Here is a 22,746-nt window from a genome sequence, read left to right as displayed (position 1 = left end):
AGTTTGATTTGGTCCCATTTGCTTATTTCTATTTCTCTCACCTTGGGAGACTGACATTGGTACGATTTATGTCAGAATGTTTTGCCAATGATCTCTTTTAGAAATTTTATGGTGTCTTTTCTTATATTTAAGTTATTAAGCCATTTTGAGTTTATTTTTGTGCATTGTGTGAGAATGTATTCTAACTTCATTGATTTACATTCAACTGTCCAATTTTCCCAGCACCACTTGTTGAAGAGCCTTTTTTCCATTTTATACCTTGCCGCCTTTGTTGAAGGTCAATTGTTCGTAGGTGTATGGGTTTATTTCTGGGTTCTCTATTCTGTCCTGTTGATCTGTGTGTCTGTTTTTGTACCAATACCACAGTTTCAGTTACTGTAGCTTTGTAGTAGTGTCTGAATTCTGGGAGGGTTATACCTCCTGCTTTGTTCTTTTTCCTCAGGATTTGCCTTGACAATTCTGAGTCTTTTATGTTTCCATATAAATTTTAGGATTATTTGTTCTAGTTCTGTGAAAAATGTCATGGGTAATTTGATATAGATCACATTACTGTAGATTGTTTTGGGTACTATGGCCAATTCACCAATATTCCTCTAATCCAAGAGCATGGGATGTCTTTCTGTTTATTGAATCTTCTTTAATGTCTTTTATTAACATTTTATTTGTTGTTGTTGTTCAGTCGCTAAGTCATATCCCACTTTTGTGACCCCACAGACTGCAGCATGCAAGGCTCCCCTGTCCTTCACTGTCTCACAGAATTTGCCCAAATTCATGTCCACTGAGTCAGTGATCCTGTCTAACCATCTCATCCTCTGCAGCCCCCTTTTCCTTTTGCCTTCAGTCTTTCTCAGCTTCAGGGTCTTTTCCACTGAGTTGGCTCTTTGCATCATGTGGTCAAAGTATTGGAGCTTTGGCATCAGTCCTTCCAATGAATATTCAGGGTTGATTTCCTTAGGATTGACTGGTTTGATCTTCTTGCAGACCACAGGACTCTCAAGAGTCTTCTTCCAATTCAAAAGCAAGTCCTCAGCATATAACTCTTTGGCCTCCTTGGTCAGATTTATTCCTAAGTATTTTATTTGGCATGATTTTAAAAGGTATTCTTTTTATATTCTCTTTCTGCTCTTTCATTGTTAGTGTAAAGAAATGCAACTGATTTCTGTATGTTAATCTTGTATCCTGCCACCTTGCTACAGCCATGTCACTTGAACACATCAGATCTCATCTGATCTTGGAAGCTAAGCAGGGTAAGACCTGGTTAGTACTTGGGTGAGAGTAATGATGATTTAAACAGATTCTAGAGCCAGAACACCTGAGATCAAATCCTCACTTCAGCACTCCCAGCTCGCACACTACCTAACCTCTGTCTAGTGGTCACAGTGCCTTACCTCCTAACCATTCTCACTGCCTGTAGTATTTTGAGCTCCTCCCCTCTTGGAGAAGGCTCAGAAGGTATAGCCTCATGACAGCTGGATAAAGGCAGTAAAGGCCCATGGGGCAAAGAGTGAATGTTGGAAAGCCAAATCAAAAGTCCATGGGGACCTGAAGTAAATGGAGGTGAAATCAGAGGGTTCTAGGGTGACCCTTCTTCCCTCACCACTAACCCGTCAAGTGCCTGGTTTAGTCAACTGGGTGGAAAGATGCCTTCTCCCGAATAGAGAATGCAGCGGCAATTTCTCAGTCTTTCCTTGTTTTTCATGAAATTGATAGATTTAAAGAGGACTAACTGGTCAGGTATTTTGTAAATGTCTCTGAGTTTGTATTTGTTTAGACTGGGCTTATGAACTTGGGGGAAATATCACAAGGTGGGAGTGCCCTTCTCATCCGTTTACATCAGGAAGTTGTGTTGATGATGTTAACCTTGATCACTTGGTTAAAGTGGTGTCTGTAAAGTTACTATTTTTCCTTCCTATGCCCTTTGGAAGCAAGTCAGTAAGTCCAGTCTGTAATGAGTAGGAGGGGAAATAAGTTCCACCTCCTGGAGGGGGTGGTACCCATATGTATTATTTTAAGTCTTTTGTAGGGAAGGAAGATCTGTCCTTGCCCCTCATGTATTTGTTTATTCAGTCACTTCATTATATCACTGAATTCACGAATATTTACCTTATTCTTTCAGTTATAATCTCCTATGGGTTGTCTTCACTCTCTTGACTGTTTTTTGATGCACAAAAGTTTTAATTTTATGTATTCACTTTTTAAAGTGTTTCATAGGTAGTTGAAAATAATGAGTATTGTCTAATTTAATGAGGCAGGATTCTACACTTCATTTTATTGTTCAAAATTTTTATATCCATATCCATTATTTGTCTGCCAAGCAGTCAACAATTGAAAGAAATGTGTTAAACCTTCCACTGTGATTATGGGTTTAGTGTATTATATAAGGGTATTTATCACAATAATCCTTTTTTTTTTTTTTTTGCCAGAAGTCTCCTTTGTCTGATGTTAATATGGCTAGAGCACATTTCTTTGGGATAATATTTAACTGGCTTATCCTTTTCCATTTATTTTATTTTTGTGTCATATTTTCAGGAGTGCTGCTTTGTGAACAGCATAGAGCTAGAATTACTTTTTATCCAATTTGTGAGTTTCTGTCTTTAAACTGGTGAGTCTTATCTATGTGTATTTATTGTGATAACTGATATATTTAAATATATTTATACCACTTTATGTGCCTTCGCTTTTTTTTTAACTCTTCCTGCTCTCTGTTGAATTGATTTCTCTGCTCATCATTGCTCCTTACATTCTATGCTTTCTCTATGGATCTTGCCCAAAAAATGTTCTTTTATAGTTATCTTGGAGATTAATGAAAACTCTCTTCCTATTTATTTCTCTGAAAGTTAACCTTTTTTTTTTTTTTTTGCTGTGGCACGCAGCTTGCAGGATCTTAGTTTCCCACCAGGGGTCGAACCCTCGCCCCACGCAGTGGAAGCACAGAGTCGTAACCACTGAACCACCAGGAAAGTCTCTGCTCTCACTTCTTGAAGATGTTTTTCCATTATTGCTGTCGACCTTTTTTGTCTGGAGCCTCCAAAGTATCTTTGTGACTTTGGGGTTCTGTGAGTGTTCACTGCCATGGTTCCTAAGTGTGGCTTTAGTTTATCCTTCTCATGACGGGGTGAAGATTATGTGAGTTTATGTCTCTGATCAAATCCGGAGAATCCCAAGTCATTCAAAACTCCTTCTGGAACTCTTGTTAGTAATGCTGGACAATCAATCTACCCATTAACTTTTTAATTTATTTTATCATTTATTTATTTTGGCCACACTCCACAGTTGTAGGGTCTTAGTCCCCTGACCAGGGAGGGAACCTGGGCCCTCAGCAGTGACAGCGCTGAGTCCTAACACTGGACCGCCAGGGGATTCCCGTGTCCACTAACTTTTTTAAAAGGAGGGATCGTTTTGGTAAAATGTAACTCATGTACCAAAAAAGTGCGTAAACAACAGATGCACAACTAAATTAAATGTTTTAAGTGGATATCTGTATAACAATCACATTTATCTGGAAATAGAAACTGTCCAGCTTTCCCCAGAAGGGGCATTATGTCCCTTCACAATCACAAAAGTCCTGATTTCATATTAAACCCCTCCTTGCGTCAGTAAACATGTTTTGCGCGCCTGCCTGCCTTTGCTCAGTTTTGTTGCTGAGACGCCTCCGTGTCGTGTCACTGCAGTGCATTCATGGCCACTGCTGCCATGTCTGCTGCCCGTTGTCCCAGTGTTTGGGTTACTCGCAGCCCCTTTCATTTCTATATCACTGTACGACTTCATTCACGTAAAGAACAAAAGCAGGCAAAAGTACAGAATTTATGGGAAGGGATACTAGGCTCCCAAATTACATGAAAGGTTAATGGCCTGCTTTTTCAGGATCCAAATTTTACTTGTTGAATAAAGAAGCAAAATACAGAACAACAAATACTGTATGATCCCATTAAAAGAAAGACATGTCTCTGTACTTATGCATCTATATACATGTACGTCTTTATTCAATTAAGTCTAGAATTCTAAGGGGACCAAACAATTAGCAGTGGTTACCTCTGGTGTATGTATGGGAATGGGGCAGAAAGCAGGAAGGAGGGAAGGGCTCCGTTTGTGTATGGGAGGAGCTCTATGGACCGATACCTTCACATTTTACTACTTCATTTATTTATTTACTTTTACAATAAGCATTCCTTTTTTTTTTTTTTTTAACACCTCAGAAAAAACAAGGAATGAGGATTTACTCTGGGGTGCAGCAAGCTTCTTTTTCATACCCGCTGGCTAACATTACCCTCAGAGCACAGAAGAGCCAACCCAAGACAGTCCATATCCTCTCTTCCTTGTTTCAGACCCTTTAACGATTGGCTTTCAGTTCATAGAAACACAGCTTTAAATGGCAGCTCCCACATTCAAGACAGCACATCAATTGCAAGTAAATCTAAATCAGCTGTTGGCCCCTTAAGACTGGGTGGGGCACAGAGAAACTCCTCCGGAGCAGAAGGAAGATGCAGCCATTTTCTTTCTATTTCTGGAAACCAGCTAGATTTCTAGCATGCACACCTGGGAATCAGCTAGATTTGTGGCCTTCTCCTCTCCCCAGGAGAGGGAGTCAGGGAGGAGGCAGAGGGAGGCAGCGGGGAAAGGAGTAAGTCATGTCCAAAGGGAGCCCTATGGTCATCGGAGGCTCTCTTTCAGGTTTCAGCCTAACACCTCCAGTGACATTTCCATGAGCCTACTTCGTATCCAGCCAAGAGCAGTAGTTGCCTAAAATCTGACTGCTTATTACCTGTGTGTCCATCACTATGCTCACAAAACCCTATGCAGGGTCTTGTACTCTTGTCCTCATCTTACAAGTGGAGAAACAGAGGCCCACAGGTGAGAAATGACTTGCTCGAGTTCCCACAGCTAGTGGTGGCACTAGAACCCACCCCATCCAGTCTGACCCCCAGCCTGCACTCTTAAGCTCTAAAAGCATGACACCAGGATTAGGTGATTCCAGACTGAACGGGCACTGACTTGGCCACCCAGTGGAGTGATATTCACTGGAATTGGACAGATCCCCACTTTGGCTTTGTCCCCAGACAAGTCACTTCCCCTTCTTAGGTCTGGATAGCCACATCTGTAAGGCGAGACCACGCCTTTGTCTCAAGGTTGTACTGAAAATTAGAAATGGGGGATCCAGAACGCCTGCTACCAGCACGACTACCGAGGCACCCAGTAAAAAGCAACCGCCATCAGCACCACCACCCACACCCGCAGGGAGGCGCTCCCTTCCCGTCTTTCCAAGGAGCCTGCGCAGAGGCCGAACTACGCCTGGTGGGCATTACAACGAGATCTAGCCTGGGGTCTGCTCCAAATGGTGAGTGGAAGCGGGTGGAAGGGAGTCGTCCTTGTAAGCACCCCACTCTGCATCTGCCCTGGAGGGTGCCGAGGGGTGCTCCTTCCTTTGACCCCATGGCTGTCTCCCTAGTCCAGGCCTCGTTCCTTGAAGGGTTCCCGGCATCTGGCCTTGCTCCTCTCCAGTCTGTGCCCCACACAGCAACCAGCGAGACCCCTCACTCCCCAGCTTAATAACTTCCCCATCTCCTTAGTGCAGCCCACCCCACTCCGCCCCGCTGAGGACTCACCGCCTTCTCTGACACTGCCGTCCCCCTTCTTCACACCGGTACCCGTGACAATTCCGCACCCTTGCACTCACCACCCACTTGCCAGAAATGCCTTCATCTCCACAATCTCCCTGTCACACCCCGCTCCCTTCAGTCCTCCAAGGCCCTACTCAAATCCTCTGGGACACCTTCCAGAGTCCCCACCCCACATCCAGGGTTAGAGACCCCCCCACTCTGCTTCACATGGTTCCTCAGTTGTCAGTGTGCTTTAGGGAGCATTAAGGTGATTTACCACTTTACAAATCTGTCTTCGCTACTGTCTTTTCCTCCCTCTTTCTAGGCTAGGGCCTGGGCTTATTCCCCACCTTCTCCCTATGGCTGGCACAGCAACTAACACACAGTTGGTGCTAGTAAATGTTAGCAGCGTGAATAGATAAAGACCATCTGTGTCTCAGTAAAAGGAAAAACAAATTATCAGAGTGCTTCACAGGTAAATAGGCAGCTAGTGGGCTCCCTGTCACTGGGGGAGACTAAGCTAGAGTACAGGAGCAGGAGAGAGTGGAGGCTGGATGTGAAGTCACTGGAGGCTTCGATTCCTAAAGACACAAACCAGGGACCAGTTTTCTTGGGATCAGCTCAGAGTGCGAGTTACTAATAGAGATCCTCTGCTCAGGGGATTCTGATGCTGCAGGTTTGGGCAGGTCAGAAACCTGTAGGAAAATACCCCCAGGTGATTTTGAAGCAAGCCACATTGGGAACTGCTGAACTTTGTGACTTTGAGGCCATTTGCAGTAAGGTTTTGTGTGTGATGGCCCTTTGTAAACTGAAGTGCTGGCCACAAATCTTGGCTCCAGGTGTTATTCGAACTCTGAGATGAGGGAAGTGAAGGTGCTGGAGCTACAGCTCCTCAGACTCTGGGAGGTTGCGGACCCAGCCCTGGGCCACTCTGTTGAAGCTGGGCCTGAGGCGAAGGAGTTCCAAGCCACTGGTGAGCTCCGGAACGAAGGGAGTGCCTGCCCTCGGAAGGGTTTCTCCCACCAGGGGTCCTCCAAAGGGCACCGGGGTCCTGGGGAGAGAAGAGCGGCAGGAGAGGCTGAGTGGGAGCGGGGTGGCAGAACAGACATGGGGGTCACCGCGTGTGGTCCCCTCCCCGCCTCTCTGGGCCTCCGTTTCTCTGTTACTCAGCAAAAGATTTTATACTATCTTTAACAGGTTTCTCCAGCTTTGCCCAGTCCCAAATCTGCCCCTAGTCAGGATAGCTCGTTGTTTGTAAATATTAATAAGAATGATGTTTTCAGAGTGAAAATTGGCCTGTCCTAGCAAAACTCTCAGCTCCCCTTAAATAGAGTCCAGAAGGGGGAAGAATTGGAATCTGGTTTTTCCTTCCTTTTGACATCTCCCCTTACAAAAATATATCACAAACTGGAGAGAGAAAGGAGAGTTAGAAAGAACATTCAGAATCAGAGAATGCAGATTACAACCAAGACATGCCATTTCTCACCCACAATACTGACAAGAATAAGTGATTTGGTAACGGGCCAAAGTTAGTGAATGGTGGAGAGATTCTCACTCATATACTGCTGGCTGGAGGGTGAACTGGTGCAGCTACCTTGCAGAGCAATTTGGCAGGATCCTTTAAACCTGAGAATGTGCAAATTCTGTCAACCAGCAACTCTACCTGTAAGCATATGGCTTAGGAAGTGCATGCACATATGCACAAGGAAGCAGATATGAGCAGTGATTAGTGACAAACCAGAGACAAGCCATATGCCCACTGGCAGAACAATGGATAAGATCAATATATTCATGGCAGAGTACTATGTAACAGCTTAAAAGGAATGAACAGAGCTATAGATACTAAGAGATTTCAAAAGCATAATGTTGAGTGAAAAAAGCAAGTTATAGGATGAGATTCAAAATATCAAAAGACACACATACACATGCAAACCAAACAACGCTACATCCCCATAGGTATGTAGCTGCTTGTAGATGCTCTGAGAACACACACCGACCTGACAACAGTGCTACTTTTGGGAAGAGACCCGGGATTGGAGGATGGGGAACAAAGGGCCCTACTTTCATTTGTAGTTGCCTAGGGTTGTACGTGAGAAGGCGATGGCACCCCACTCCAGTACTTTTGCCTGGAAAATCCCATGGACGGAGGAGCCTGGTGGGCTGCAGTCCATGGGGCTGCTAAGAGTCGCACACGACCGAGTGACTTCACTTTCACGTTTCACTTTCATGCACTGGAGAAGGAAATGGCAACCCACTCCAGTGTTCTTGATGGGAGAATCCCAGGGTCGGCGGAGCCTGGTGGGCTGCCGTCTATGGGATCGCACAGAATGAGTCGGACACGAATGAAGCGACTTAGCAGCAGCAGCAGCAGGGTTGTGTGTGTGTGTTTTTTTTTAAGATAATATAAATACATGATTTTCAAACTATTTTTTACTTTTAAGAGAACAAAGAGCATTGCTCATGTAGTGTTTTCCCTGCAGCTTGGGACCATTCCTGAGCCAGGAGCCAGGTTCCAGCCAGGACAGTGTTTCTGCCTGGACCACCCCAGCGGTGGTGGCAACAGCCGGGCCCCACAGGAGCAGGCCAGGCCGCTTCCAAGCTGCGCAGAGCTCACGGTCGGGCCGTGGATGCTGAGCACAGCTTGACTGCCAACACTGCTGTCCCTTCCTTCTCTACCTCAGTTGCCTCTTCTGCGCCAGGAAGGGTCTGGCCTTGAGGCTCCTTAAGAACCCCCCTTCTTTTGGTGGGAACATGCCTCAGCCCGTCATAGCGTGAGATCGGTGGGGCCACAGCCTGCTCTGGCCAGCCTGGAAGCTGCCTGCTAGCACTGATGTCTGCTGAGGGTTTTAAATAGCTAGACAGGCAGGGCTGGAGGGCCCCGGGAGAAGCAGCAGCCCAGTCCTTCCTGGCAGGAAATCCCCAATCCTCTGCCAATGGCTTGTGATTCACACAATGCCTGTTGGACCCTGTTCTTCCCATCATGGTCCTCCCATGCTCTCAGCTGTTTGAGGGCAGTCACATCCCTCCAGAGCACTCTCTTCTCAAGGCCCATCACCCCGGCTCCTTCAACCCTTCCTTAGGGGACCTGGTCTCAAGGCCAAGCCAGGCAGATAGTCTCCACATGTGGTCTGAGCAGGTGCCAGAAGAGCTGGGCTGTGGCCTCCTCTCTGTGGACCCTCCACTTTCTCACTTAATGCAGCCCAAGCCAGCAGAGAATTTCTCATAAATAGCAGCAGAGTAAGGAAGCCAATTGCATTTGAAATGCATCCCCCAGCCCCACGCCTTCCTCCAGCGCCAGGCTCCCATCCTGCCTGCTGGAATTTGTTTTCAGGCCCCTAGAGTGGAACATTAAATTTATCCCTTTCAAATTCTCCCCTGAAAATAATAATAACCTGTAAATAGTAATAATAGAAGCTACTATTTTTTGAGAGATTCTCACTTTCCAGAAACTTTACCCATGGCCTCTCATGCAACCCTCACAACCATTTTATGAAGTAGGTATTAACACTATAAGAGTCTCCTTTTACAGGTGGGAATTGGAGACCCAGAGAGGTTAAGCCATTCGCCCAAGGTCACACAGCCAGGGGTAGAGATTGCATTAAGCCCTTGATGAAGCCCCACGCTCTAAACACTATGAGCCACTTACTATTGTTCTCACCTCTGGTGTCCAACATTTCACTGCCACTTCCCACAGTGGCGCAACCTCAAGGTCACTTTCTAGGCCTCTTCCAGACCACTGATGAAAGGGAAAGGCTGAAGTGGCCTAGGACTGGTGAGATCTGGGGCCCCCACCCAGGGAAGGACTCTCACTTCCACATCCATTGAGGAGGCGGCACACAGCAGTGATGAAGAACAAGAAACTGGGCTCTGGAGTCCGACAAACCCGATGTGGATCCCAGCCCTGCCATTGCTTTCTTGCCGTGTGACTTTGGGCAGATTGTTGATAATCCTCTTCTCCAGCAGAATGGGAAAAATTGTAGCACCTGCCCCACCCTGTTGTGAAGCAGGATCCAACAAGATGTGTGCCACATACACCCATTCATTCCCTGTGCATTTACTGAGCACCTACTAAGTGCTAAGGCACAAGAGTTATATTGTGTTTTAGCAGAACTCAATAAATGTATACAAGGCGTTGGGGTAGAGCCTGGCATGTAGAAAGTGCTCAGGAAATGCAGCTGCTGCTGTGGTTGTGACTGGCTCCAGTGCATCCTCCTCCCAGGTCTCTCCCTGAGCAGCCCCGCCTTGTCTTACTTGTTGAAATTTCGATACTCCGCCAGACTGGGGGTGTGACTTCCGCCCTCACCCAGGTAGTCCCGGTAGCTGATGAACTCCTGCCACGGGCAGCGGTAGCCCTTGGGGATGGCTGTGTGGTTGAACTTCTCGGGTGGGATGCCCTTCAGTGGCTCAGCATAACCTAGGGGTGGAGTATGGCATGTGGGAGGCAGACGAGTGGGCTGCCTGGGTTCCCTTCTCCTTTGGCCCCCACACCCCACCTGGGGATGGGAAGGAAGGACCTAGGAAAGGGAAGTCAAGGGAGGGAGTGGAATGTGATGCCAAACTCGATGCAGCAAAGAGGACCCTTTCCCATCCCTGGAAATGGGGAGGATGGAGCAGGGGAAGTGCAAGTTGGGGCAGAGACTCTAGTCTTGGCTCATCTCTGGCACACTCTGTGGCCTGACACAGCTGCGCCTCTCTGGGCTTGTGCTGTATCTGCAGAGAGGGGTGTGTGTGTGTGTAAGGAGATGGACTAGATACTCTCTGGGTGCTATTCCTGCCCCATCAGGGAACACACCCATGTTCTGATCCTCCAGTCCTGGTCCTGGGACGTGGGGAGGCCACTTACCTGGTGCCAGGGCGCTGGGGTTGTAGGTGCTCACCAGCCGGGAGGCCATGGACTCAGCATCCCCAGGGCCCCCATGAGAGGCTGGATAGATGTGGAGCTCAGAGCGGTAGTTCTGCCCCTCATGGCTGTTGGCAACCTGGGCACAGGAGTAAAAGCTCAGAAACCCCTTCCCCCGGGCTTTCCCTCCTTGGGGGAATCTCTGTCCACACTCACCATCCCAGGTTCTGCTGTTCCTGTCACCTTCTCCTTTGCACTTCCTGCCACGACCTGTGGGGTTGGGAGGTGGGCGGCAAGTAAACCACAGGTAGGCTCACCAGGGTTCTGCCTCCCCTGAAAAAGGCAGGGGGTGGGGAGGGGCATAATCCTAGAGCCCACCTCCCAGGGATGTTGGGGTAATGAGTTCATAATGTAGAGCTCTAGACCCTGGAACAGAGAAGTGCTCTTATATATGTTAGCGGCTATTGTATTGCCCCTGGACTTCTGTTAACCTCCCTGAGCCTCAGTTTCCTTCTCTGTATAGAGTGGGCATGATGATGATACTATCACTCTCTGATCATTAAACGAGACGACACGTGCACACGGCTTAGCTAGCACTGTCGTAAGCACATAGCAAAGGTAGATGTTTTGTCATTTTTGTTATTCTGCCACATGGTGCCCCCTCCTGTTTTATCCAGAAATTGAGTGGAGCAGGATGGCAGGCCCTGAGTTCATCAGAAGTACTTGAGACTGCCTGCCGTCTCTCTGAAGTCTAAGGACAGGTCATTCTTGTTTCCTTTCTTTGCTGTTGTTTAGTCACTAAGTCATGTCTTCACTCTCTTGCGAGCCATGGACTGTAGCCCACCAGGTTCCTCTGTCCATGCAATTTCCCAGGCAAGAATACTGGAGTGGGTTGCCATTTCCCTCTCCAAGGGATCTTCCTGATCCAGAGATGGAACTGTTACCTACATGGGCAGGTGGGCTCTTTACCACTGAGCCACCAGGGAAGCCCCATTCTTTAGATGACTTTACCTTCTTCCAGTGGGAAGAAGAGAGAGGTGTTCTGTATTTTCCATCTTAAATCAAGCTCAAGTCTAATCTAAATCCTACTTGCTGCACATTCAGCCCAGAACACCTGACTGTCCTTCGGCACTTTTCACAGGAGCCAGGGTCCCTTCACTCCATGGCTCACCCTGTCCAACCCACTTTATGTTTCGTGTCTGGGGAGACATGCCTGAAGAGCTAACTCTTCTAAGATCACAGAGCAGGGCAGGCGTCAGTCTGATGGCGATGCCACAGTCATCCCCTAGTTGGACTTGAGCGGCCCCTGTAGAGGCCAGATGTTCTCACTTGGCTCGTCGTTTGGCTCTAGGCTAATGACTGGCCTTCAGTTTCCCTGTGAGTGCAGTGGGAGCTTACAGCACGAGGGCTGGCTGCAAACTCAAAGGTGAATTTCTGCACGCGGCGCTGTCTCTTCTGGAAGAGGAGTGACCCTCTGTTGTTACGAAGCGATAGCTCCTCCATCATCAAGTCCTGGGGCACGCTCAGTTTCTTGCCCAGGTCCAGCAAAGGAACTGCAGGAGAGGACAGAGAGAGCTCTTACCACCAAACCTTCAGGATACTCCGGCTGCTGACTCTAAGGGGACCTCTTCACAGCACTGTCCGTTATGTACAAGTATGTCAGTTTCTCCCTATGCTTGCTGACACTGGGTGTCATTCTGTGGATTCTTTGCCCAGCCAATGGGCTGAGATGACTCCTCTGAGTGTGCTTTGCCTGTGTTTGATGAAAGTGAAAGTGGAGATTGAAAAAGTTGGCTTAAAGCTCAACATTCAGAAAACTAAGATCATGGCATCTGGTCCCATCACTTCATGGGAAATAGATGGGGAAACAGTGGAAACAGTGTCAGACTTTATTTTTGGGGGCTCCAAAATCACTGCAGATGGTGACTGCAGCCATGAAATTAAAAGATGCTTACTCCTTGGAAGGAAAGTTATGACCAACCTAGATAGCATATTCAAAAGCAGAGACGTTACTTTGCCAACAAAGGTCCATCTAGTCAAGGCTATGGTTTTTCCTGTGGTCATGTATGGATGTGAGAGTTGGACTGTGAAGAAGGCTGAGTGCCGAAAAATTGATGCTTTTGAACTGTGGTGTTGGAGAAGACTCTTGAGAGTCCCTTGGACTGCAAGGAGATCCAACCAGTCCATTCTGAAGGAGATCAGCCCTGGGATTTCTTTGGAAGGAATGATGCTAAAGCTGAAACTCCAGTACTTTGGCCACCTCATGCGAAGAGTTGACTCATTGGAAAAGAGTCTGATGCTGGGAGGGATTGGGGGCAGGAGGAGAAGGGGACAACAGAGGATGAGATGGCTGGATGGCATCACTGACTCGATGGACGTGAGTCTGAGTGAACTCCGGGAGTTGGTGATGGACAGAGAGGCCTGGCGTGCTGCGATTTGTGAGGTCGCAAAGAGTCATGACTGAGTGACTGAACTGAACTGATGCTGAAATCAAGCATCATTTCAGATATTCTTTTGCCAGGTGTATTTAGTCCCTGAATCTCCTGTGCAGCTGTGTGCCCATAATGGTGGAAGTGATGAGAAATTATCAGATTCTAGATATCTTCTGAAGGAAGGCCCTTGGGGTGGGATGTGAGAGAGAGACAGAGGAGTGGAGGTGATGGCAAGGTTTCTGGCCTGAGCTGCTGGGAGGATGCAGCAGCCGCTCTCAAGCATTCAGGTCTAGACATGTCTTCTTTTCATTTTAAAATAGCCTTTTATCATGATGTGCTGTGTGTGCATGCTAAGTTGCTCAGTAGTGTCCAACTCTTTGCGACTATATGGACTGTAACCTGCTAGGCTCCTCTCTCCATTGGATTCTCCAGGCAAGAATACTAGAGTAGGTTGCCATGCCTTCCTCCAGGGGACCTTCCCAGCCCAGGGATCGAATTTGCATCTCTTACATCTCCTGCACTGGCAGGTGGATTCTTTACCATTAGTGCCACCAAAACAGCATATGTGTACATTGAAGAGAGTTAGAAAATATAGACATAAGAGAAAAAGGAAAGAAGAACACCATTTTCTACCATCCAGAGATTACCACCCCTAACCCGTTAGTGTGTATGCCTTTCCTGTCTTCGTGAAGTGAAGTGAGGGTCACTCGGTCGTGTCCGACTCTTTGCGACCCCATGGACTATACAGTCCAGAGTATAGTCCTAGCAGGACTGTAGCCTGCTAGGTTCCTCTGTCCTTGGGATTCTCCAGGCCAGAATACTGGAGTGGGGAGCCTTTCCCTTCTCCAGGGAATCTTCCCAACCCAGGGATTGAACCCAGGTCTCCCACATTGCGGGCAGATTCTTTACCAACTGAACCACAAGGGAAGCCCCCCATCTTCTTAATTGACCATATATTCATGTTATTTTTTAACCAAAATGAAATCATAACATAGCTTCTTTGTAACTTGCTTTTATTCAAAGCTCTCTTCCTTTTCAAGTGAATGAATTTTTGTTTTATATCAATGTAATGCCTAACCCATATTCAAACTCCTCTAATGGTCTCCAAAACTGAGAATAAGGTGTGAAGAGTTTTGTAGGCATCCCATTGGAGATGCTGAGGAGGGAGCTGGATTTATGAGTCTAATGTTTGTGGGAGAAAACTGACTTGGATGTAAAAACTGGGACATTGGGAGTACACAAATGGTATTTGCTATCGTCGTTTTTCAGTGAAGAGTTTTCTGTTGATTTCTTTCCTCATGGTTAGGACCAGTCATTACAGCCATGTAGGAGGATTTCGGGGCTGATGACTGTCAGTAATCTGGGGGCCTATGCATATCCTTTGTGCTTCCCCACCAGCAAAATGCACATTTCATGCTGGCCCAACAAAGGGGGACTTTGGGAACAGAGGAGTGTTGGAGATGATGAGGACGCTGGTAGGAGCAGGATGCGTATGGACAGCGTAGGCAGTGTCATCTCTAAAATCAGATCCACGTGGGTTCATGTTCCAGCTCTCTAAATGACATTCTGAGCCTGGAGGCTGGCTGAGATCACCAAGGTTATGAGGATGCATAAGAGCTCTACAGACTGAGCCCCGGGGCCTCCAACATCTACAGACTGAGCCTCAGAGCCTCCAACATTTAGATCGAGGAGATGAAAACAGCCTGAGCCTGGGGAGAAGCAGGAGGAAATCTAAAGACTGTGGTGTCCTAGGACCAAAGGCTGAAAGTGTTTCAGGGACAATGAACTGATCAACAGAGTCAAATGTTGCTGACGTGTCGAGTCAGAGGAGGGCTGAAAATTGACCATTATATTTAGTAACACGGGGTTATTATTGGTAATCTCCACAAAAGCAATCCCTGTGGTGTACTTGGGTGTGAAAGCCTTATTGGAAAAGGTTCAAGAGAAAAGGGACTGAGGAACAGTTTAACCATACCGTGAGGAAGCAATGAGCCAAATCTAGGATGTGGGACTTGGACAGAGCATCTGGCCCAGTTTCTTCAAAGGAGTGAATGACATGGAAAAAAAAGGAGGGGGTGACGGTGATTTAGATTAAGGGAGATTTAAGAGACATAGCTACCAAATAAAAACAAGGGCCCTTGAAGGTGCTGTGCTAAGTGAAATAAGTCAGATAAGGACAACCATATGATTTCACTCACATGCAGAATATAAAAACAAACATAAACAAAAGCCAACATGAATGATCAAACCAAACATCAACAAACATGCAGATACAGAGAACAGAGTAGTGGTTGCTAGAAGGGAATGGGGCCAAGAGGGAGGACGAGATGAGTAAAGGGGTCAACTGTGGTGAAAGGTAGAAACCATACTTTTGGTGGTGAGCATGCTATAGTGTATGGGCTTCCCTGGTGGCTTAGATGGTAAAGAATCTACCTGTAATAAAGGAGACCAGAGTGATTCGTGGGTTGGGGCGATCCCTTGGAGATGGGAATGGCTATCAACTTCAGTATTCTTGCCTGGAGAATTCTGTGGACAGAGGAGCCTGGTGGGCTACAGCCCACAGGGTCTCAAATAGTTGGACAGGACTAACACTTTCACTTTTCATGCTCTAGTGTGTACAGAAGTAGAAATATAATGTTGTACACATGAAACTAGATAATGTTAGAATCCAAAGTGGCTCTTATTTAGATATCCGTGAACAAACAAGAAAATTGGAGAAAGTTGACTACAGGACTGGTTATTAGATAGTATTAAATCAGTATTGCTCATTTTGGTCAGTGTGTTAATACCTTTACATGTAAGGAAATGTGCTTTTTATTACTTTTGATGCATAGTGAAGTGTTTGGGTTGGGGGGGTGGAATGACATGTTTCTTGGGATTTGTTCTGGACTCCAAGAATAAAAGGGGGACCTCGGGGGTCTGAACTCTCTACTTTGGTGTGTGTGTGTGTATAAGTTGGTTAAATAAAATGTTGAAAAGAGAGAGAGGAGGGAAGTAAAGATAGCAGCTTTGAGGAGCTGTGCTCTGAAGGACCACGGCTGGATGCAGCTATGGAAACAAGAGGGATTTGTTTGCTTGCTTGTTTTTAAAGAGGAGAATTACTGAAGGAATGTCCTAGAGCGGGGGAGAGAGCAGGGAGGGTGTCTGGCGCCCAGCTAGAAGCGTTGGCTTCGGACAGGTGCACGGAGAGTTCACCTCTCACGCTAGGAAAACCGAGACAGGGACACAGAGGCAAACAAGCGGACAGATGTGGAGGCGGGAGCCTGCAGAAGTCTCCTTTGGCTCCTTTTCTAGTGAAATAAGAAGCAAGGTCACCAGCTGAGAATGGAAGTCGGGGAGGAGGTACTTTAGGTTTGAGAAGAGCGGTTGCTGAAATTGTCCCAGAGAACAGTAGAGAGAGTGACTGGGGGAGGAAGACGGATGTGGTCAGCAGTCAGCTCTGAGGGCCGTGCAAGTGTGGCGCTTCATCCCACTCAGCGGAATCCTAAATGGCCTTTGAAAAAGGAGGCTGATGGTTTTTTCATTCTTTCAGCAAATGTAGAGAAAGAAACTTCTACACATTAGAATCAGAAAGAAATCCACTATAGATTAAGAGGGGGGAAAAAAGCAAATTTCTGAAGAATTTGTATTCTAAGATCCCACTCATATGTTTAAAAAAATAAGTATATGCTTATGCATGTATTGAATCTGCAAGGAGACATGCCAAATATGAGCAGTGACTATTTATGGGATATACAAAGGAGGGCTGGAAATTGTTTGCACTGTTTTTGTTTTCTTTCAAACGAGACAATGCACTCTGTCTTAAACAGATGAAAGACCTAAATATGTAATACCTAAATACATACCTAAAATATGTAATAAAAGTCCCCTGACATATATTCTCAACTGCTGTTCAGATGAACTGAACTCAATATTTAAAGACAAAAAAAAAAAAAAAAAGCTATAGATGAAACCTATTTTGACTAAGCAATTCTAATTCTAGGCATTCATCCCTGGGGAGAAAAGTTGAATAAATACACCCAAGGATATACGTACGAGGATGTTTGCTGCAGTGAGGTGTCAGATTATGAAAACGGGGAATCAGTCTTACAGGGGATGCTGCCTGGACACCCTTTATCAGTGACTAACAGCTCACAACGGCCACCTCTGCAGAGAACTGCCCCGGTGAGTAGAGGCTGCAACAGCCCCCCTGCTAAAGCTGAGATGATTTCTTTCTTTTTTTTTTTAGCTGAGATGATTTCTATAGGGCAATTAATTTATGCTCTGGAACCCACTTCCTTCCTTAGCAATTTCCTCTGCCCAGTCCTGCTTTTGTCACTTCCCTTCTCCTAGGAGTGCAATCTCAACAAGTCACTTGTTCAGGAATCCTCAGGCTCTACCCCTAACCTTAGTCAAGCCTTCATGGCCTCCTTGTCAGAGGAGGGTGTATAAATATATATAATATCTTATATGCTGGGGGAGGGGAGGGGTGAGATAAATTATACTAAGATGGGAAGAAGTCTGTGGTATGCTGCTAAGTGAAAAAAATTTAAGATGTGGTATGTAGCTGAGTGAAAAAAATTTAAGATGTGGTGTGCTGCAAAGTGAAAAAAAATTTAAGATGACGAACACAGTGTATAGTATTCAGCCCACGTGTGTATGTGCTTATATAAATGTTTATATATGAACAGAAGAAGGATTTACACAAATCTGTTAACAATGGTTATCTCCAGATGGTTTCATTATGAGGAACTTTCGCTTTCAAAGTCATTCATATCTGTTTTGTCTGAATATTTTATAAAATGAATGTTTTATTTATGTAACCATGTGGTAAAGGAGCAGTTTAGGAGACAAAGAGATCTGGGGTCAAATCTGTTCTGCATCTACAGAGGATGTGATTTCCTGGCTTTCCTGAGTCTCTGTTTTCTCATCTAAAAAATGGGCATAATCGTATCTAATTTACAGAGTTGTTGTGAGGGTTATATACATAACAAAAAGTTCAAATGCTCTTAGCACCATATTTGAGACACAGTAAGTGCACAAGAACAGTGTTTTATTATTATTTTACAATGGCTGTCTTTTGGTGATGAGCTCATGCGATTTTTCTCCCTTTCTACTTTTCTTTAGTTTCAAAATTGTCCTTAATTAATACTCTAGCAATAATCAACAACAACAACAACAACAAAAAACTTATTTCCAGTCTGGCATAAATGATGTGCATCAACATTGGGGGGTCTGTAACTAATTAGACAAGAAAAGAAAATGCTTTGCCTGGTTCTTCTATTTAGAGCCTCGATATCTCACAAAGCTTACATATTTCAGCATGAAAATCATGGAATGAAAAAAAATGAAACCATCAAAAGGAGGCAAGAACACACAAAATGGATTAAAAGTATGCCTCACAGATAAAGCTGTACACATGATGAAACAGTTCTTAGAACACCTCACCTAAGGAGGCAAAACTGCAGCAAAGTCCTTAGGCAGGGATTTATCAGAGCTTGGTTCACTGCTCTCCTGCATGGGAACCATCTGGGTACTTGTCTAAGTGGCTAATGCTTGGCCTCCTCCCTAGGTCCCCTGGATCAGAACTCCTGGGTAGGGATATTGGGATGAGCCTCCTGACAGCCTTACCCGCTTCCGTGCCCCTCTGCTTTGCCGCCAGGTTTCTCTATAGTCCTTCTTTTAGATAAATAACCTGCTTCTATCTGTACCTCCCATACCCAGCCCCAGGTCGGTGGGCACTGAGCTGGGCAACCTGGATTCTGATCAGCCCCCTGACTCCCTCAGTAACTGTGCGCTCCCTCAGTAATCTGTACTTTTAAGCAACAGCGCCATGTCACTATGATTCACAGAAAAGTGTGAGACTTCTGACTTAGCTGAATTTCTTTTTAAAATACATAAAATGCTCTGAAGTAGGCCAAATAAAGACTCCAAAATTTTGCCAAGAGTTCTGGAAGAGGTCTTATAAAATTAATAAATATGTATTTTAGATGATTTATCCACTGGATGAATCAGCTTTTACGTGAAATGGTTTGTCTCAGATTGGGCAGCCTGCTCTTGCTCCGCTGCCCCACTCTCCCCTGACCCCTTGTCTCGTGCTGTGGCTGCTCAGTGAGACCCCCAGTTAAAGCACAGGCAATTATGTGGGAAGCTTGGGCCATTGGTAGGGTTCGATCTGGGACCCTCAGAGCTCAATCTGGGGCTGAGGGAATGACTCAGGTGGGGCCAGGGCCTAGTCTATGGCACTCAACCTCAGCTCTCGTGTGCCCCGAAATCAGGGCCAGGCCCCTCCCAATGCTTCGGGAAACTTCCCAGCCCAGGCGGCAGATTCCACAGGCTGGCCTGGAACTCACACCTGTTTGCCCAGGCCTGGGGCCAGCAGGCTGAGTGGCTATAGCCTGGGACCAAGAAAGGATGGGATCTGAGGGATGCCCAGCGGCTGGGGCAGCCTTACCTGGTTCAGTGAGGTCCCCCATGGTAGTCATCACTGGCCCCTTCTGCTCCTTGGGGATCATCCTGTGGAGGAGACACCCCTACAGATGGGTCCAGCTGCCTCCGCTCCTCCTAGTCCTTGATCCACCCAGCCTCAGCCCCACATAGCCATATCTCACTCCAGTCTCAAGCAAGGGCTGTCCAAGTGGGAAAGAGGAGGCTGAGGTCCATGCAGGGCAAGGGAGATGCTCAAGGTCATGCAGATCTGCTTCCAGGTTGCTAAGGAAGCACAAGGCTCATCAAGAGTAGTTTCTGGGACATTAGAAGGGGAGGTGGGGGTGTCTGACTGTTGTTGTCCACTGACTCGGGTGAGCTCTACTCAGAGGCTTAAAGAGGTTGAAGGTTGAAGTCTGGGGGAGAGGAGCATGGCCGGTTAGGCTGGGGCTGCACTGGGGTCTTCAAGGTGTGCCCCTCATGTCCCCAGTATTCAGCTCTGAAGCTTGAGGGCACAGGCTGGTGCAAGGAAGCTGAAAGAGCCATCAGCCCCTTCGTAGCCCCCATCCTTCGGCTCCCTTCCATGGTGCTCTGCTTCTCTCCCTCCTCCACCAGTCCCCCATTTGCATCTATGGTGTGTCCCAGGAATCTTGGAGGTGATTTAAAATAAAATGAGGCCCAAAGCCCCAGAGAAGCCCTGTAGGCCCCAAGTCTAGAGTCCCTATCTTGCCCTCAGGAGAGAAGGCAGAGCCCTTGAGCCTCCTGACAGCCTTACCCACTTCTATGCCCCTCTGCTTTGCTGCCAGGTTTTTCTATATTCTTTCTTTTAGAAAAACAATCTGCCTCCATCCATTATCTCCCCTCCCGTACCCATACCTGGCCCCAGGTCATTGGGTGCTGAGCTTGGCAACCTGGATTCTAATCAGTCTCTCTGACTCCCTTGGTAAGTGTGAGCAAGCAGCTCTCCAGCTCCGTGTCTCTCTGTGCCACCTAAAGCTGCATGCAAACATGAGCACACGTGCATGCATTTGGGGTGAGGCCCATGAGCTTGTGAAGCATGCTCCACTGTGACCACTTAGGATTCCACAGTTCCAAATCTGTTTCTTGACAAATACTCTCCTTACAGAAATTTACAGACATCGGGAAGGACCCCTCATTTGACAGACAGGGACCCTGTTCCCTCTGTTGCTGAAAGATCTTGAAGTCTGAGCAGAGTCATAACCTACCCTCCAGCTGGAATCCTAGCCACCCCTCCCCGTTTAACTGAGAGGTTAGGATCCCTCCCTTCCCAATTTAGGATCCAGGCTTCCACAAGGCCCCACACTCCCAGCCCTTCTGCAGGGTCCTTGCTTTGCTGTAGGGGGAAGGGGCTCTGGAATTACTCTTCTCCACCACCCGCTCCCCACAGCCCTCAAGCTCCCCTTGGATCCTGGTACCTGAGAGACGGAAGCACAGTGGGCAGGAGGGGGTGTCAGACCCTCAGATTAACACCTCTTTCGGGAAGCTGAGAGTCGATGGTCAGTGTCTGTGCAGGGGGTCGGCGAGCTGGGTGTGCCTTGCAGCCAGCTCCGGCCTCAGCTGACAAGAGTCGCCCCTGCCTTGTGGTGGCTCACAGCCTTATTTCGGGCTGCAATAGGATCCAGGGACAGATGCTAAAAGCACCAGGCCCCAGAGAAGACAGGTGCCCCTGCAGCAAGCCCTCGCACACAGAAGGCCTTGCATGCACACGTACAGCACACATACACACGCACACACCAAAGTCACCTGGAAATGCCGAGAGTGAGTCACCGGTCTCCTGAGCTTGCTAACGATATCCTTAGTGCCTAGAGTGGGGCCTGGTAGGAACTTGGTGGATATTTGTTGAATGAGTGATGGAATGGGTGGGTAGGTGATTGAATGAATTATCCCCCAATGTCTTTGCTTGACTTGTTCTTTCCCTTCCTTCTTTCCTGCCTTCCTTTCTTCCTTCTGCTGCCTTCTTCCCTTCTTCTCTCTCTCCCTCTACCTTCTCACATTCTCTGAGCTTCTCTCTATGGACTGAAAATAAATAAGGCAGGGCTCTGTCCTCAAGGAGCTCAGCCAGGCCCGTGTCAGCCCCGTAAACAGCTTCTGCAGCGCATCATGGGAAATGCTCTGGGAGGGCCCCAGGGGAGGGTGCCACTCGCTCAGCCTGGGGGTGGGGAAGGCCTCCCAGAGAAGGAGACATTTGAGCTGGGCCTCGAGGCATGAGTGGGAGTTCACGGGGCAGAGAGGGGCACGGGTAATTGCAGGCCGAGGCTGCGTCATGTATAAGGATATTAGGGGCCAGCTAGGACTGGGGGCTGGGGTGGTGCTGAGAGATGAGGCCAGACAGGTGGGCAGGGGCTAGATCACAGCAGGCTTTTCAAAAGCAAAGTTTTATAAAGGGCTGTTGGAGTTTAAAGCAGTGGAATGGAGCAGTCAGATGGCATTTTCCAAAGATATCTCTGGCTGCCCTGTGGAAAGTGGGTTGGCGGGAGCGAGACTGGAGGCAGGAGGATTTCACTGTGGTCAAGCGAGAGCCAGTGGGTAGCTGGACCAGGGCAGTGACAGAGGGCATGGAGAGGAGGAGAGGGGCTTGAGGGGTTCGGGGAATTATCAGGTCGTGGTGATAGACTGGCTGCAGGAGATGAGGAAAGAGCCACTTCCACTTCTGGCTTGAGTCGTTCAAGGAAAACAACGGTGGTTGGGGGGCAGATACTTAGTTAAGTTTGGAATGAAATTGGTTTGAGGTGTCTGGGCACCAGACTCACCAGTAGGCATGGGGACACCGCTCAGGAGAGGTTTCTGCTGAAGATAAAGATTGTGTCAGAGGTGCATTAACTGCTGCCAGGGAAAGGTGGGACGGGCAGGGATGTGCTGGGTCCAGGGAAGTGATCTCCTGTACCTGTGTGCCAGATAGATTGTCCAAGGGCATCTCTCTTAAGAAGCCTGGACTCTGCTTTGGATCACCTGAACTCAGCTTCCTGATCCTCAGAGTCCTTTGCTCTGTCTCTGCTAGAGGAAGGTGAGGGATGTTCCTAGGGCAGGCTTGGCTTCACCTGTGAGTAGAGCCATGATGCCCTTCTCTGCAAAGGACGCCCCCATCAGAAGAGGAGCACTGCTAATGGTGTGGGTCCTGAGCTCTCTAGGGTTGCCTGGACTCTGATGTTACCTCTTGTAGGAGCTCCTCCTCCTGCCTGAAGCCCGTCATCAGGAAGCAGCCCTAGAGTGCTGGGCCCTGATGCAGCCTGGCCCTGACCACTGCAGTGACAGTGTCTTGTGGTCAGGGCCCAGGCAATACCACCTTGAGACATCCCCTCAACTGACTCATTCATTATACAGATAGGGATGCTGGGACCTGGAGAAGGAGTGGGTTTACCCAGGGTCACCCAGCTAGTAGGTGATAAGATGAGAACTTCAACCCAGGGACTTCGTCTGTGGCCCAGAGTGTTATCTTTGTCCCCCATCTCTC

General features: G+C 47.5%; 2 protein-coding genes and 1 long non-coding RNA gene across 7 annotated transcripts in view; 2 read left to right on the top strand and 1 right to left on the bottom strand.

The window, feature by feature from the left end:
- The first annotated feature begins 1,254 nt into the window (after positions 1-1,254).
- LOC147369686 (uncharacterized) lies at positions 1,255-3,952 on the top strand. Its single transcript, XR_015167755.1, has 2 exons — positions 1,255-2,602; positions 2,874-3,952. It is a non-coding gene; the product is annotated as an uncharacterized LOC147369686 (long non-coding RNA).
- Position 3,953: 1 nt separating this feature from the next.
- MYOZ3 (myozenin 3) lies at positions 3,954-21,313 on the bottom strand. Of its 5 annotated transcripts, none has more exons than XM_086412465.1 (7): positions 20,711-21,313; positions 19,303-19,364; positions 11,836-11,990; positions 10,654-10,707; positions 10,441-10,576; positions 9,849-10,011; positions 3,954-6,648 (listed from the first exon to the last, which is right to left on the bottom strand). In XM_086412465.1, the coding sequence occupies exons 2-7, from the start codon at positions 19,361-19,363 to the stop codon at positions 6,480-6,482; spliced, it is 738 nt and encodes a 245-aa protein (XP_086268591.1). In that variant the 5' UTR covers position 19,364; positions 20,711-21,313; the 3' UTR covers positions 3,954-6,479. The 5 variants fall into 5 exon arrangements, with proteins under 5 accessions (XP_086268591.1, XP_086268590.1, XP_086268594.1 ...); XM_086412464.1 differs by having other exon boundaries at positions 21,039-21,313; XM_086412468.1 differs by lacking the exon at positions 20,711-21,313 and adding an exon at positions 19,460-19,688.
- LOC147369682 (uncharacterized) overlaps positions 4,723-22,746 on the top strand; it is a 148,255-nt gene continuing 130,231 nt past the window's right edge. Inside the window, exons 1-3 of the mRNA XM_086412469.1 lie at positions 4,723-4,851; positions 5,080-5,335; positions 16,852-17,033. Coding sequence (XP_086268595.1) covers positions 5,146-5,335; positions 16,852-17,033 — 372 coding nt within the window. The 5' untranslated portion in view covers positions 4,723-4,851; positions 5,080-5,145. The remainder of the gene's footprint in view (positions 4,852-5,079; positions 5,336-16,851; positions 17,034-22,746) is intronic.

The sequence above is a fragment of the Bos grunniens genome, chromosome 7 (genome assembly GCF_055505025.1).
Source record: "Bos grunniens cultivar Pamir isolate PY7600 chromosome 7, Bosgru_T2T1.0, whole genome shotgun sequence".
Lineage (NCBI taxonomy): Eukaryota > Metazoa > Chordata > Mammalia > Artiodactyla > Bovidae > Bos > Bos grunniens.
This window is presented reverse-complemented; position numbering and strand designations above follow the sequence as displayed.

What these genes read in the sequence shown, in the direction of transcription:
- MYOZ3 (XM_086412468.1), bottom strand. Translation starts at nt 19,539, where the DNA reads ATGACCTTGAGCATCTCCCTTGCCCTGCATGGACCTCAGCCTCCTCTT. An exon ending in GGGGGACCTCACTGAACCAG is followed by an intron (nt 11,991 to 19,302) that starts GTAAGGCTGCCC and finishes CCTCTCCTGCAG; the next exon opens with TTCCTTTGCTGGACCTGGGC. An exon ending in GAGTATCGAAATTTCAACAA is followed by an intron (nt 6,649 to 9,848) that starts GTAAGACAAGGC and finishes TTCTCTCCCCAG; the next exon opens with GACCCCGGTGCCCTTTGGAG.